Below are 15,810 nucleotides of genomic sequence, written 5' to 3'. Positions count from 1 at the left end.
AAAATTCAAAGTACAAAACAAAGTTATTAGATACATATATTTTCAGAAATACCATATTTATCATTCCCTTACAGACGACGAACTTGCTTAAAATTTTGATATGTAGTGTTTGAAAGAAGAAAGTTTTGGAAGAAAAAGGAATGTAGAACGAAGAATGTATGGAAGGGGGATTAATCACCGCGACCTTAGAGATCTATTGTCCCCTGACAGTTCTATTTTGTCCCCAAGGCAAGAAACAGGAAAGAAAAAAAAAGAAAAAAAAAAGGAAACTTGCATGACATTTTTTGTCCAAACAATGATAGATATAAAAAATGCAATTTAATTAATTTATAAATTATGTACTAAAAGTCAATATAAGAATAAACTGTAACATATTTTTCCTTTTTGTTCTAGGTGTTTGCCTTATAAACCATATAAAATTGAAACATTGATATACTTTTTTTGCGAATACAAATGTTGATATATTTGACTGCAGTTTAGGTGATATTAAGAAATTTTTTTAATGAAGAATACTTTGTGTTTATGATGTTCAATTAGAGGTATTATATTTCCATTTATAGTTTATGTACTTTTTAGCTAAGTTTATATAATATTATCTCTGTTAGGTTTAGTTATATTAGGTTGCTGGTGTTAGCAAATTTTGTTTATTAGTTATTTAGTGAATAAATAAATATCATTACAATTTAAACCCTCATATAGCAGAAAAAATCTAACATTATATAGTCATTAATAGTGGACTTCTGCAAAATTAAAATGCAACACTTATCAATACATTTTATTAGTTTCTTCTATACAAAAATAGAAAATATATAATGCATTTAGTACCATTTATTGATATAATCTCTTATACAGATTTTATTTTAGAAGAAATAAATTGGTATTATTTTAATAGAAAATTTTATCATAGCAGAAAGATCTTTTTTGTTTAAGTTACCTGTTATTTACTTCGAATGATATGAAATTTAATTGAAGGGCAAGCTTCTAGTAAATTTATAAATCAAAGAGTAAGCTCTTTCCGGTTGATCAGTAGGTACCATATGTCCTGCATTTCTGACCAAAAGTTCTGTGAGGTTACCAGCTGTTTTATAGTATCCAGCAACACCCTTACTGTCAATCCAAATATTCCTTTCAGCTGTCTTATATTCTTCTGCGGCGCTGAAATTCAAGTTTTGCAAATAGTTCACTGTCATTGGATAAGCAACGATAATATCAACTTGTCCACTGTAAATCAGAACTGGATAGTTACTGAGCAGTTCCGATACCCAGGGAGCTACACTTTTGGAAATATCGTCGTACAAATACTCGTATACAGGTCCATTACCAAACTCCGTGTTACCAATATGTAGAGCTTTTCTGGCATTTTGTTGTATGAAACTCTGCCAATCGCTGCTAGATTCGTCGCTGTCTTGAAGATAATTGTATACACTATACACCTCAGAAGCTTCAGAAATTAAATCAATTATTTTGTCGCCAAAATATTCGGTTGCACTAGTCCAGTCTTCTTCGGCGACGTATTTTTCAAACAAGGCTTTGTAAGATAATAAGGTGTCACGCGTATTTGCATCTACTAATCCTAACTGATATACATAATCAGCGTAATCGGCTTGGTTGATTGGGTCAGTTAAACCGTTGCCGATAGCTAACCCTTTAAGGTTAATTTTCAAAGAAGCGGAGGGATTGTTTTGAAGGATGGTATAAGATACAGCTGGAACATATTTTCCTGCGTAGGATTCTCCCACAATAAAGAAATCGTTGTTTTGGAGTTGTGGAAACAAAGTGAAAAACTGGATTAAGCCATTATAAAGGTCTTGCCCAACTTTAGTTTGGTTGCTTGCATATCCTGCTTTGTTAGAAAAACTAAATCCAGTACCGACAGGATTATCAAGGTATAATACAGACTGGTTTCTAGTCCACCTATACTCTCTCAAACTGACAGTGTCGTTTTCGCTGACTATAAAAGGACCATGTTCTTCAAACAAACCATACTCGGAAGGCGAACCAGGTCCTCCTTGCAACCAAAGAACTACAGGATCGCTTGCAACGTTATCTTCAGAAGGGAAAAACCAAAAGAATAGATTATTTTCGAACAATTTATCTACGGTAAAGTATCCTGAATAGCTTACAATAGGATCAAAGCTTTCAAATTCAACTTTAGACTCATTTTGAGCCTCTTCTATTTGGCCAGCCTCAATGAGAGGTGTGAGTATAAGTGGATCTCCAACGTCATCAGAAATCGGGAACTTTCTATATTTGAATAGTCTGTCCGAATTGTATCCCCCAATAATCTGAGTAGCATATAATGCTAGATTTAGTAGGAAAATAAAGATCTTCATCTGGATGGCGCTAAATTTTTACCTGAAATTTGATAAAATATTAATTTTATTTTAATTTAAGGATATTAATGATGTGACAGTACGTTTTGTTTATCAGATTATTAAAACTTAAAAGCTACATACATAAGATATGGAAACTAATATCACAGATTGTAGGTATATCTATACTTCGGTAAATTTTTCAAAAAGAAAAAGGTTTTTCATAATAACTCTAATAATTTTATTATAGATATCTTTATGAAACTTGATACACGTATTCTATCCATCAAAATACCTTTTTTAATGTACAATTTTATTCATTTTAAACTGTGCCGTCCAGTTGAAGAAAAAATTGGTACACCACTGACTTCTTTTAAAATAAAAATTATTTTCAAAATCTCCATTAATTTCTACACAATTTTTATCTCTTAATTTTTTCGTCCGGTGCATATATTTATTGCTTAAAAAAATTACCTAAAGTCAGTTTACTTCAGGGTCAAATCGCTGAGAATCTGATGCGGTGACTGTTGTGTGCAATTCGTTTCTGTATTAAGCAAATTAAGAAATAAAACATTTTTTTGTATATCAAAATATGTATTTTGATGCATGGAAGACGTGTATCAAATATAATATACTATCAGAGATATTTTGAAAAAAAAAATAAAGAAAATTACCACCCTTATATGAAAAAATAAAATGTTTAGGAGATACATTCATATGAAGTTTTTTCTCAGAATTGGTCCAAGAATCACCCCCTTAAATATTAGCATGCCATTAAGAAACACCCTGTATGTCGTATCACATGACCTGACGCGACGGGAGTTTTTGTACTCTACAGAAATAAATGGAACATCGAAAATTTGCAACAAAGCGCAGCGCTGACCAGCACGCGCCACTGTAGTTCAGACACAGCTTATCGCGCATCACGTGTCTAGGTTGTTTTCGCAACAAGTGTTTTTTGTTTAGCTTTTGTTAAAAAATATGACAGATGAAAAATTAGAATATGTTTAATTTAGTTTAATTATCATAAACTTTGCATCCTTTATATCATAGAGCAGTTTGTGTAATCTCACCGCTTCTATTAACTTTTCATCTATCATATTTTTTTACCAATAGTTAAACAAAAAACACTTGTTGCGAAAACAATCTAGACACGATGCGCGAAAAAAATGAACTACAGCGGCGCGTAGGTCAGGTCATGCGTGGCGTGCCACGCTGCGCTTTATTGCCAATTTGCGCTGTTCTATTTATTTCTGTAGTTTACAAAAACTGGCGTCGCGTCAGGTCATGTCACACGAGATATACGCGACTCAATTTGCGCTTGGCCTAAAATAAATAAAAAACTATAGAAGAGGTGTACTTCCCGAAACGGTAAGATCTTTTTTGTCCGTTAGACAAATTTGTTTGTTAGTAAATCACCGCTGACAAATTGGTCTCCGTTGGATTAACGCAGCAGTGTTTACAAAAAATAATTATTTTATTTTGTAGATTTTCTTACAGTGCAAGTGGCGAAATACCCAAAGGCCCTTTTTGAAGGAAAGGGATATAATTATTATTCTAAATTTAAAAAAAACAATATTTAATAGAAAAATGTTTTTCGTTCAATGAAAATCAATCATTTTACTGATAAGCTATATGCTAACATTGTCAAGTGTATCATAATTTATTTAAGATAAAATGTAAAAAGCCATTGTAACAATTTATACATATTTTATTATCGTATTCAAATATATAATATTATTTATATTAAATAATATTTACCGTAATTAAGTTATTTAATATAATTTTGTGCTGAGATTAATTAAAATCCACTTCACATTTTACATGATTGTTTCTTATTTTTAGAACTGACATTTAAATGGAATTTTGAATGTTGATTAAATTTCTTTGTTAGGAATTATAAATATTGAAACTTACAACAAAATATATGATTATTTTTATTGATAATATTCATATAGTAGACACGTAGACTACCAATATGCTAAATTGGAAGTGATATTCTTATATTTAGGAAGAAAATATTTAAATTAAAAAATGTATATCTAAAATAGATAATTTAGACTACTAAAAGGGTTTAAAATTAAGACATAAATACCCTGTTTAATATATGAACAGGGTGACACAAATTTGAGGTTGATATTGCGACCTTGGAAACCACAATAGATCGAAGTAGGTCAAATCATGACAAAATTTTATGCTCTTTATGGCATTATGAAATGCCGTATCCCAAGATAAAAAATGTCCGAATACTCCCAAGTATTGTAAAATCGTTTTGAGCTTTTCCTGGATTTATTTGGATAGATATATTAATATAAATGAAAGATCAATTTCAATTTTTTAACTACGAACAGGATTTTCTATTTGTTTTAAAGATTGTGATCTTCCAAACGTAATAATGTACCAGACTTACCCTAAAGTGACTCTTCAAAACATTACCTCTTATGGAAATTTTACTTATTGTACAATTTGTGGACAAGTCTCCCATATCACTTATAAAGCATTTGATCACATCAAAAACTCCAGATCTACCGTTAAGAAAATAATGATGGTGTAGAGTTAACGATGCTCTTTTGGAAACAAAACGTCGGATTGACAATTGGATAGACAATGATGGAGTGGCTTCTATTTTAATATATACCTATCTTCAAACAAAGCCAGGAAATATTTTATTTTTCTTTGAAATCTAGGAAAATATTCGAAATATTATAATTCTATTAGACATAAAATTGTAATACTTCACAGTAATTTATTCTAATAATACTTTTAGTCAACTTTTTTGTATCTCTTATACTTTTCGAGATCCCAATAGCTATCCTCAAATTTGCAATACTTTGATATTGCGTAATATTTTGTTTCAATCCCATTCCATACATATATGAACAAATTATTTTATTTTCTGTCAGAACATGTTATTCAGAGAACTATTGTTACCGTTGGGCATATTTATAAAACTTAAACTATTACTGTGTATTTAATATACCTATAACTATTTGTCTTATGTCTTATAACGACTGTCTGCTTATAACTATTAATATATTTTAATATTTAATCAGTATTTAAATAATCTTGTGATAAACTTAGCTTAGAGACAACACACTTAGATATTAAAGATAGATCACTCACAAATTAAGTTGAGTTATAAGTATGTAAAATTCTAAAAGGCGAACTTACACCAAAAACACTGAAAACTAGTACGCAGACACTCGTGGAGATATTTTTGACGAATAACTAATATCAATTTCAATAAATTCTTATTTATTAATATAATATATCTTATCTGTACATCCACTATCTGGACATATCTATATCAGGGTCGGCTCATTCTCACTTTTAAAGCAATTTAAATTTGTCTTTTAATAGCTATTTAACAATAAAAATATAACATCCTTTTCATTCCTTTTCCTGCCCTATGTTTTTAGATTTTCTATCTGACTTCGTGTCTCATTGCATACGTCATTAGCTGATACTCCAGATTTCAAAGAGGATATTATCTCAGGATATTATTTATGACAGGCTTTTGTCTTAGGCTAGGATAAATTTGTGTGTAGCATCCTTAGTTTCATAAAAGAATAGCAGTGAACCGTATCTTTGTATCTCTACTCATGAACAAGAAACCCTCATAAACACATGAAAATGGGAACCCTGCATCTACAGTCTACCGGCAGGCTCAAGATTTTTACAAAATCAATCTAAACCTTGAGAAAAAACTGTATATGTGTGTTTAGCTTAAGATGTTTAAACAATATTAATTAAGATATTTGTAAAAAGGTTTTTTGAAATTCTTTCCTTACTATGTTTTATGCATAGTGTTTCATGGTAAACCGTTTTTTATATTAAATAAAATACTAAATAAGCTATCTCATCCTCTAGAGACTAAACTACTTGAATTTACCTTTACTTATTCAGCGCGTATTGCAGAACACCAGCTGGAATCGGGTCCTAAATTTGACAAACTGCAGCTACTCCCTAATGGTGGTGCTAATGTGAATATTAAATAGTCCGATAAACATTACACGTATGGCAATTTATACAAATTGAGTTGTTAAATACGAAGCAAAATTAATTTGTTATTCAGTAAAGTGTATTCTATAACCACAAAACAAATACATATTTATATTTAAGTTATAATAATTTAATTCGTAAAATTAATTAATGACGTTTTGCGCCATAAAACTACAAATATTTTGTCAGCTATCTACATTCTTTGTATAACGAAGCCCTTGATTTGATTAAATATATCCACATGTCAAGTTATAACATGTATGGCTAGACGCTGACATGTAATTTCGAGTCGGCCGATTATTTATTTGCAGAATTGAAATTAATACATTCTTATAAAGCTGCGCACATATCCAATCATGCAATCAAATAATAGTCGGCCAATAGAATATATTCTTTTCACTTTTACAACTAATTTATTCATTACACATCTTTTCTGATGCATCATAATACCTCATAATTCTTACTTCGCGAACAGCAAGCCTTGTTTTAAACATGTTATGTTTACAAGATTATGAAGATAAAGATGTCTGAACCAACTGAATGTATTCAGTTATCAAAATGAAATATGTGAACACAAGCAGCGTTGCATAGATATATCTCGTTGTATAGATATATCTTTTGCTTTGCCTTATAGACGAAGAGCGGGCTACATAAAAAACCTTATCATCGTTACATGGCTAATTTTTTGTGTGAAGTATCCTTTTGTGTAGCCACTATGAAATAGTCACGTCTGCCAGCGCGATCCCGGGGCTTAAAGCGGGGGCGGCCAATCGAAAGGGTGAAATTTTGACACTAAAAATATTATAAGGTACACGTGTTATAATTGCGGAAATAGCTTTTATTTATTATTAAGAAAAGTGTAAAACTGTTGACAGACATTTTTCTCGTGGCTAAAATGCCGGCAGACATCAACCCGAAAAAGGCATAGAATTTGACAAAAAAAATCATCGTATACATGCATATCGATTGGTGCAATGTCATTTTTATTTATTTAAAAAGCCGTATGCAAAAGGACAGACAAAAAAATCGTGGCTTAATCAGCGGTAGACAGTTATAAAAAACGCGATATTACTCTACAGGGCGAATCTTGAACAAGTGCAAATATTTTCAGAGCTGGTAGATCTCGATAAAAGAAACATAATATTTTCTTTTTACCGTTTTCCAAATAAGTCCAAAATAACCGAGTTATTGAAGTTTGAAAATTTAAAAAGAAATTGATTTATTTTTAAATAATTTCGCGAGACACCTGCATTCAGTAACTGCTCATACTTGCCGGGACAGTAACTCGACGGGTATGTTTAAACGATTTCAGTAGCTCGCATATAGTTACTGGCCTTCTCGACTGACCCGCTAGCTCGCACCGTGTAAACTCCTTTTTAGTTACGATATTTTTGTCTGCCTTTTTGCATACGGCTTTTAAAATAAATAAATATGACATTCCACCAATCGACATGCCTGTATATGCTACATTTTTTTTTCATTCTTCAAATTTCATTTTTTAATAATTTTCGAGATAATTTTTAAAATTTCATGCCTCTTTCGCGTTGTCTGTCGGCATTTTAGCGGCCAGAAAAATGTCTGCCAACAATTTTCCACGTTTCTTAATAATAAAAGCTATTTTCGCAATTATAACTCGTGTACCTTATAATATTTTTAGTGTCAAAATTTCACCCTTTCGATTGGCCGCCCTCGCTTTAAGCCCCGGGATTGCGCTGGCAGACATGACTTTTTCATAATGGCTACACAAAAGGATACTTCACACAAAAAATTAGCCATGTAACGATGATAAGGTTTGTTATGTAGCCAGCTCTTAGACTATTACGTGGATGTCAAAACACTTCACAGCTCCACGCGCACTGAATAGATATCGGCGAGAGCGAGCGACACGTAATTTTCAGTTTACGTTGAAATAAATGTAAGCCCGCGCACCACATTAGATCGGTGCGCTCGGTGCGCTTCGAGCTATCGACGGTACTCGCGCCATCAGGCGAAATCAGAGAATGCATGGGAGGGGGCGAATAGTCTACGCCGAGCGACTGTTTTTAGTGGAGCGGTTTTACATTAAACATGTCCGATGAATTATTAATCGAAAGTGTACGAGACCATATTATACTTAATATGCGGTTTTTTATAAAAATTTATTACAAACACCTAACCTATATTGTTTACTACACTTATTCAATAACTGACTTAGAAAACCTTCCGATTAAACCCATTTATTTCTCATCTCGTTTTGATTATCTCACATTATTTTGAAAATCGAATTTAAATATCGTCAAAAAACTTATCATATTATTTAATTTTTGGTTTGTTTTGACGTTAGTAATAACAGCTGATAAATAGTCATCTTATGTTACTATGTTGATCGTTCCGTAAAAGGTACAAATAGAGAAAATTATATTTATGTTTGAATAAAATATTTGTACATGTATCTACCGTATGATAGAAAAAAACGGCGTCCAGTTGGATGGGAAATGACGATTGATGACATTTTCTATATAAATTTACATATAAATTGGCACCGACCTTCATTTCATGGTCATCGCTGATGCCGTTCCTTTTCGATAATACGGTACTATAAAAACTATTTATATTTTTTCTTTTTTCAATTTTCTTTGACTTTTTTATTATATTTTAACTTTTTATTATAGTTTATTGAATCTTTGTTTTAAGTCAGTAAAGAATAAAACGAAACTTTTGTTTACATTTTGTTTAATGATTGATGTTTCGACTAATTTTAATTCGGTCTTCTTTAGAATATATAATAATATATAAATATAATATACAATACAATTTTATCACTAACAATGTGTTTAATATATAATTTTTTCTTACCACAAACATAGAAAATTATTTATACGTATATTATAGATTCTGAAGAAGACCGAATTAAAATTGGTCGAAACGTCAATCATTAAACAAAATGTAAACACAAGTTTCGTTTTATTTACTACTGACTTAAAACAAAGATTTTAAAAACTTAAAATAAAGGCTATATATAAATGTTTGTAATGACACTTATTTAGATTAAAAAACTAAAAATAGAAGTTTTATTTGACTATTTTTCATATCTAGCTTTGTTTTTAAAGAACAAATTAAACCCTTTAGAGTTATACCAAATTTGTTAAAATCGGTCAAGCTAAGAGTCATGTAGTATATTTTATCCCCATCTTCCACTCTATTTCACTAATTTTATGTGGTTTGTTAAGATCTAAATATATTAATGTGTGTTTGGTTAAGATCTAAATAATATCAATTTCCATCATGAAGCATAAAATATAAAAAGTTGCATAAAAATATAAATAGTAATAATACTTTATAATTTTTTGAAATGCCGAATGAATTTGACTAAATTTGAATAAACTTCTCCTCGTCTATGCTCAAATTTATGCTGGTGACGTACTCTCGACCGTCGATGGTGTGACTCCAGTGCGCGGCTACAATCGACTTTCCGACCGGTCGTGCCGCTCGCGCCTCTCGCACCGCTCGCTCCCGCCGATACCTATTCAGTGCGCGCGGAGCATTAAGGTGTACGCGCACTGAATCGGTACCAGTCCGGCGAGAAACGGCGAAGGCGGTGACTCGACTATCGTAGATAGGTAGAGGTAGGAATCTGGCCTCTACAGGCCGAAATGTTTTAGTGGACGCCGGCGCCGTCTATATGTACGATGGTCGCAGTCGCTTTTGCTGGTCGGTCCGATCCGATGCAGTGCGCGCAGAGCCTTAAGCGGCCAGACGCGGTATAACTGTGTATTCTTAATCTTAGTAGCATAACCGTAAAAACGCTTATTTTGTCTCAATTTGGTGATGGACCGGAATATATTACTAAGTATTAAGCAATTTTACATAAAAAATGTATCAAAATATGATTATATACTTAGATTATACAATATGATCAAAACAAAACGGCGTCAGCGAAGGCTATGGAATGAAGATCTCATTGTCATTTCATTTTATATTTAAAATTATATGGGGAATGTCATTTCAAAGCCAACTAGACGCCGTTTTTTTCGATCATACGGTATTTTTCCTTTAAAGCATATTTGAGCCGAGGTTTATGTGAAACAGATCTGATATTTTAAAGATGTTTTCAGATAATAATGTAGACAGATAAATATTTCAAAACCCCTTATTTTGTTTATTTTTTGGATTATATAACAAGTTTAAGTAGCATTATATATTTTTTTAAGTAACATGGTGATTGTTTAGTTTTATTTTATGGATATAATATATTTGAAGTGTATTTATGCAATTTAAAAATTGATAAATATAATTGAATACCAAGGTAATTGACACGTAGGACTTTGCGACCTATTGCCTGTCGTTATTTTTATGCAATTTAAGGTCTACGGTGCGACTGTTTTGAGACAACGATTACAAATCAGTTGAGCCTGCAACGGTTTTGCAACCTTGGCAACTTATAATAGTGCAACGCAGCACACGAATCGATTAGAATGAAAGCAGTTGCAGTCAGTCACAAATTTGTTGTTCGCGACCATTTCCCGCGGTCGAAGTTGCGATGCAGTTTTAAAGTTGCCCGCATTCAAGTCATACCCGCGTATTTTATATATTTTAAAATGGGTGATCAAGAACTGAAGATTTGTCAGAGAGGTTAAGAAACACAGGGAAGTCTATTATTATAAACTGCCTGGTGTACTCCAAGAAAGACGTGATAGAGAATGCATTTAAGGATGTCAATCCAGTACTCCCTCTGAGTCCTGCGTTTTCAGCTGCATTGATAATAAACAATGTCAAAAACAATGAACAAAGTCTTTATCATCGGATTTGTTCTGAATATTCGGAACTTGACATAGTAAATTTTTTTAAACTGAACTGCTACATCAAATGACTGAAACTGCGTCAGAATGAGTTGCATCTGTTTCATTTTAGTTGTAAGTTGGTTATAGAGTAAACTAATTTGCAACGTTTGTCTCAAAACAGTCGCACTGTGGCGACCGCCTAAATTTAGCGAGTTGATTTAAAAAAAGTTAAGAAAATGGAAAATCTATTAATAACACCCGATATATATTGACGATACGGTGCTTCTAGCTACCAAATGAAACTTCAGAACGAAACTTGCAGTGTACAGAATAATAATAATCCCCACCATGTTATATGAAAGCGAAACAAAAAATGGCACACGAACGCATTAAACAAGTTGCAACAGAGACACCTTAAACAACTGTTAAGAATCAAATGGTACCACCAAGTCTCAAACGTATCAGTCCTTGAAAAAGCTAGCCGCGAGAGCGTTGAAGTCATAACTAAATACCGCTTAAGAAGGGCTGGCCACGTATGCAGTACGCAAGAAAAACGCCTACCGAAATCTCTTCTATATGGTGAGCTTGTAGACGGTAAGAGAACACCGGGTTGACAACTCAAGGATATTTTCCATGAAAACTTAAAGGGGATAAGCATGCAGAATTGGTGGGAGGAAGCAGCGCACAATAGAACGCAATGGAGAAGAATTGTAATTTCAGTTAATAACGACAACCAAAAAGTAAAGAGGCAACAAAGTAATGAGATTTTTGAATGTCCGGAGTGCGGAAGAGATATAACATCACGTATCTGGCTTTTCAGTCACAGGAAAGTTCATGAAAGAAAATGCCTTGCGTAACCATCTTCTGATGCGTGTCGAATACTTATCAGCGAGTAATGGCAGTAAGCCTTCTCAAACACCCACGATTTTTTTTCTGCATAATTTAAAATTCCGTTACGGAAATAGATTGAAGTTTTGCGATTACAGTGATATACACACACCGGAAAAGTCTAGGGATATTACAATTTTATCCAGCCATCGTCAGTAATTTTATTATTTGCATTTCTGATATAATAAAATTAAAATAAACAAATAGTTTACAGGACGTATTGGAAATAAAAATGCGAAATTTACCGAATTTTTCAAATTTACATTGATTTTTATTGAACTCAAAAAAATACACACATTTTTTTTTAATTCTAAACTGTGAATTAAAAAAAAAGATAAAATCATTTTTACTTAATAAAGGGTATGGCCTCCTCTACTGTTCATTACAGCCCTACATCGTCTCTCCATGCTCCTGATCAGGTTGTCGATCTCTTCTTGAGGTATAGCCTGCCACGCTGCATTCACGGCCCGAACCAGATCCCTACGAGCTTCACGAAGCATACCCATTCTCAAAATTCTTCTTTGGACCGCGTCCCATACGTGCTAGATGGGGTTGAGGTCAGGAGATTGTGCCGGCCAGGGTAAGATGTTTAACTGATGAGCATTGATACTCACTTACCACTCTGGCTGTATGAGGCCGTGCATTGTCATGCATGAGAATGAAGTTTCTCCCAAAATCATTGGCATATGGTAACACGACAGGCTCAAGAATTAAATCAGGATATGTGATTCCTGTTAGAAACCTTTCAAGAAAAACGAGATCTGTTTTTCGGTCTAACTGGACTCCTCCCCAGACCATAACTGTTTCACCTTGATAAGGGTGCACTTCCTGAACATGATCCAACCAAATAAGATTTCCCGGTTCTCTCCATACCCTAAGCCTTCTCGAATCCGGATGAATTCCAAAGCGTGACTCATCCGTGAAGAGAACATTGGCCCATTGTTCATTCGACCACTGAACATGATCTTGAGCCCACAAATATCGTACCTCTCGATTTCGTCTCGTTAAGGGTTGAGCTCTCTAGGGGCGTTTGCTTCTTAAGTTGACCTCTCTTAATCTATTGCGAAAAGTGTCAGGACTAACGGTTACATTATGTGTTTCCTGGAGAATTAAACTAAGCTCTGGTGCTGTAAGAGTCGGTCGGCGTCGAGCATTTAATTGTAAAAAATGATCTTGCTGAGGGGTAGTAATGCGGTGTCGCCCTGTGTGCCTTTCAGCAACATCACCACTTTCACGGTAGCGTGCACTTAATCGCGATATTACACTTTGCGTTGTATTTAATGCTCTAGCTACGTCGATTTGGCGCATTCGAGCTTCGAGCATACTCATGGCCCTTAGCATTTCGTCTCTGTTAAGATGTCTACGCTCCATAATGTCGTTTAATACTAAACAGAGTTATTTGAATGAATTCTGGCCAGTTATCATAAAAACATAGCCAGTACAGGTTAAATTCGAACAATTGATGCTAGGTGCTTTTTATACATTTGACAAAAAATGCTCAAACACTTCTGCAAATATCCCAAATTTAGAAATAACTAGTGCCACTACTTCGTTTCAGTCGAAGTAGAAAGAATCGGCCTACAAATATGTGGTTGTTTATTAAAAACATTTATTTTTAACTTTAATAAAATGATATCCCTAGATTTTCCCGGTATGTGTATTATAATTTATATGATTTTGTAACAAATTGCTCGCTATTTTATGGCGAATGCTGAAGCTCTGCAAACTTTAATCAAGCCTTAATCAAAGCACGTCTTTATTGCATGTGGAATTTTGGCTGTGGTTTAACACGACAAGATCGGTCTTAGGTAGATTTCTGAAATATAATATATATTTATTTCGGCCACACACCCGCTTTACCCGACCCCTGAGAGCAACCCGAACAGTACAGCGTAATAGACTCTTAATATACAAACTGCAAGCGCACATTTGTAGATGGTCCGAACCCTAAATAAGCTTGTTTATCTTGGTCTAAAAGATTTTAAATCAAGAAAGGATTTTTAGGCCAAAATTCGGTTCTAAGTAAGATACTTGAAACAGAATCTTCATCGTCTGAAATAATTCAACTTTATTGCCGAGATTAGTTGAAAATCGTTTTAGAAAAGTCAGTGCTATGCATTTTTTCTGTTTGTTAAATTAAACAACTCAGCCTAATTTGAATTTTATTCAATCTAATTTCAAAGGCTTTTTGTTTAAACCTTCCTTTCCCCTTTTTTATTAGACTGAGTATTTTGTAATCTGCATGGGTCGTTTTTGTAAATTAATTTGTGTAAAGCCGACCTAAAGGAGGTTAAAAAGACCTCTCCAATCTCCTGTACGTCGTTACAAAAGATATACGAATAAAGTTGTTAATTTTCTAAATAATTGCTTTGAGTGTCAAATAGTTCTTTTTTTCAAACGTCATAAAGTATTAATTTTTGTAACGTAATTGACAATATAAAAGGGTAATTTTTGTAACTAAGTTGAAAATACAAACTACCAAATGTACAAAAATATGTTATTAAAGAAAAAGGAATAAACAACTTTCAAAACTTAACTTTATTCATAAAATTGTGGTCTCAAATATATATTTGGGACAACTAATACACAGCTCGGGATCTCTACTACCAGAAATCAACAGAAGAATTAAGTTAGCATGGAGTACTTATGGAAGAAACTCAATCATATTCAAATCTAGAATGCCACTCTATTTAAAGAAGAAAACATTTGACCAATGTGTACGACCAGTCATGACCTATGCATGCGAAACCTGGACACTTAAGACTGACATCATAAGGAAACTGCAAGTCCCACAACGCCCAATGGAACGAAATATACTGGGAATAACCAAGAGAGACTGTAAAAGGGAATAGTGGATAAGACCCAGGTAATAGATATTATCCACAGAGTTAAATCGTTCAAATGGCAATGGGTAAGACACCTGGCAAGAAGAACGAACAACAGATGGACCACAAAAATTACAGCATGGTATCCAGGAGGAATTAAGAGACCTAGAAAAAGACCAAACCTGAGATGGGACCGTGATATTACTAAATTAGCAGGGATAACTTGCGTATATATAACTTGGGGAATAACTGCGTAGCAAACAATAGACAACAATGGGCCCAATTACAAAGACAGTATCTAAATAACTGAGGGAGGTTGAATAAGCAAGCCGAATATGATGATGATGATGGCCATTGATTATTATATACCGCTGTAACAACCAGGATTTTTTTATTTTTCTGGAGAAATTAAGTTAGTCTCTTCAGAGTGAATTATCTGAATAGTCTGCTGACAATAATAATAAGTAATAATAGCTCAATGATAGTTATAAATGATACTCTATCAAACAGTGGCGCATCTAGAGATTGAGTCTGGGAGGGGTAGTGTGAATATTCAAAAAATACTAAATTTGAATTAAATTTTTGCTGGAAGGTATTGTAACTGTGGAGAAAATCTACTTGGATTGGTTTGGATATTCTGTTTTAATTTGTATTATTAACTTTTTTGTAACAATTTTATTTTATACCAAATTTTATCTTATTAATTAATTTCTTTCTGGGAGGGGTAATTGTATAGGGCTTGTTTCTCTCTACAATTTCCTGTTTCACAATGTACTGTTTGTGTCCGGGAAGGATTCATAGTTTCATAGTTGCCAATTTTCGAAAGAAATTCGTACATGTATATTATTTCATATATTTTTCATTTTATTGATTTTATGGACAGCACTGTTCATTAAAATGTTGTATCCTATGTTATAGGGCTCGTTTCTCTCTACAATTTCCTGTCTCACAATGTACCGTTTGTGTCAGGGAAGGGATCATAGTTTCATCGTTGTCGATTTTCGAAAGAAATCAGAACATGTA

At 33.2% G+C, this 15,810-nt stretch overlaps 1 protein-coding gene across 2 annotated transcripts; it reads right to left on the bottom strand.

Moving 5' to 3' along the window:
* Nucleotides 1-808: 808 nt before the first annotated feature.
* Nucleotides 809-5,557, bottom strand: LOC115883487 (venom serine carboxypeptidase-like). 2 transcript variants are annotated; one of them, XM_030901854.1, is made up of 2 exons: nucleotides 5,484-5,557; nucleotides 809-2,355 (listed from the first exon to the last, which is right to left on the bottom strand). In XM_030901854.1, exon 2 carries the CDS (start codon nucleotides 2,331-2,333, stop codon nucleotides 963-965), a length of 1,371 nt encoding a protein of 456 aa, XP_030757714.1. In that variant the 5' UTR covers nucleotides 2,334-2,355; nucleotides 5,484-5,557; the 3' UTR covers nucleotides 809-962. The 2 variants fall into 2 exon arrangements, with proteins under 2 accessions (XP_030757714.1, XP_030757723.1); XM_030901863.1 differs by having other exon boundaries at nucleotides 5,436-5,542.
* Between the last annotated feature and the right edge of the window lie 10,253 nt (nucleotides 5,558-15,810).

The sequence above is a fragment of the Sitophilus oryzae genome, unplaced genomic scaffold (genome assembly GCF_002938485.1).
Source record: "Sitophilus oryzae breed Bouriz unplaced genomic scaffold, Soryzae_2.0 scaffold_111_pilon_pilon, whole genome shotgun sequence".
Classification (NCBI taxonomy): domain Eukaryota; kingdom Metazoa; phylum Arthropoda; class Insecta; order Coleoptera; family Curculionidae; genus Sitophilus; species Sitophilus oryzae.
The sequence above is the reverse complement of the archived record's forward strand: the minus strand, read 5'-3'. Positions and strand labels throughout refer to the sequence as shown.

Bases quoted from the DNA above. Each gene is read 5' to 3' on its own strand.
- LOC115883487 (XM_030901854.1), bottom strand. From the start codon at position 2,333: ATGAAGATCTTTATTTTCCTACTAAATCTAGCATTATATGCTACTCAG.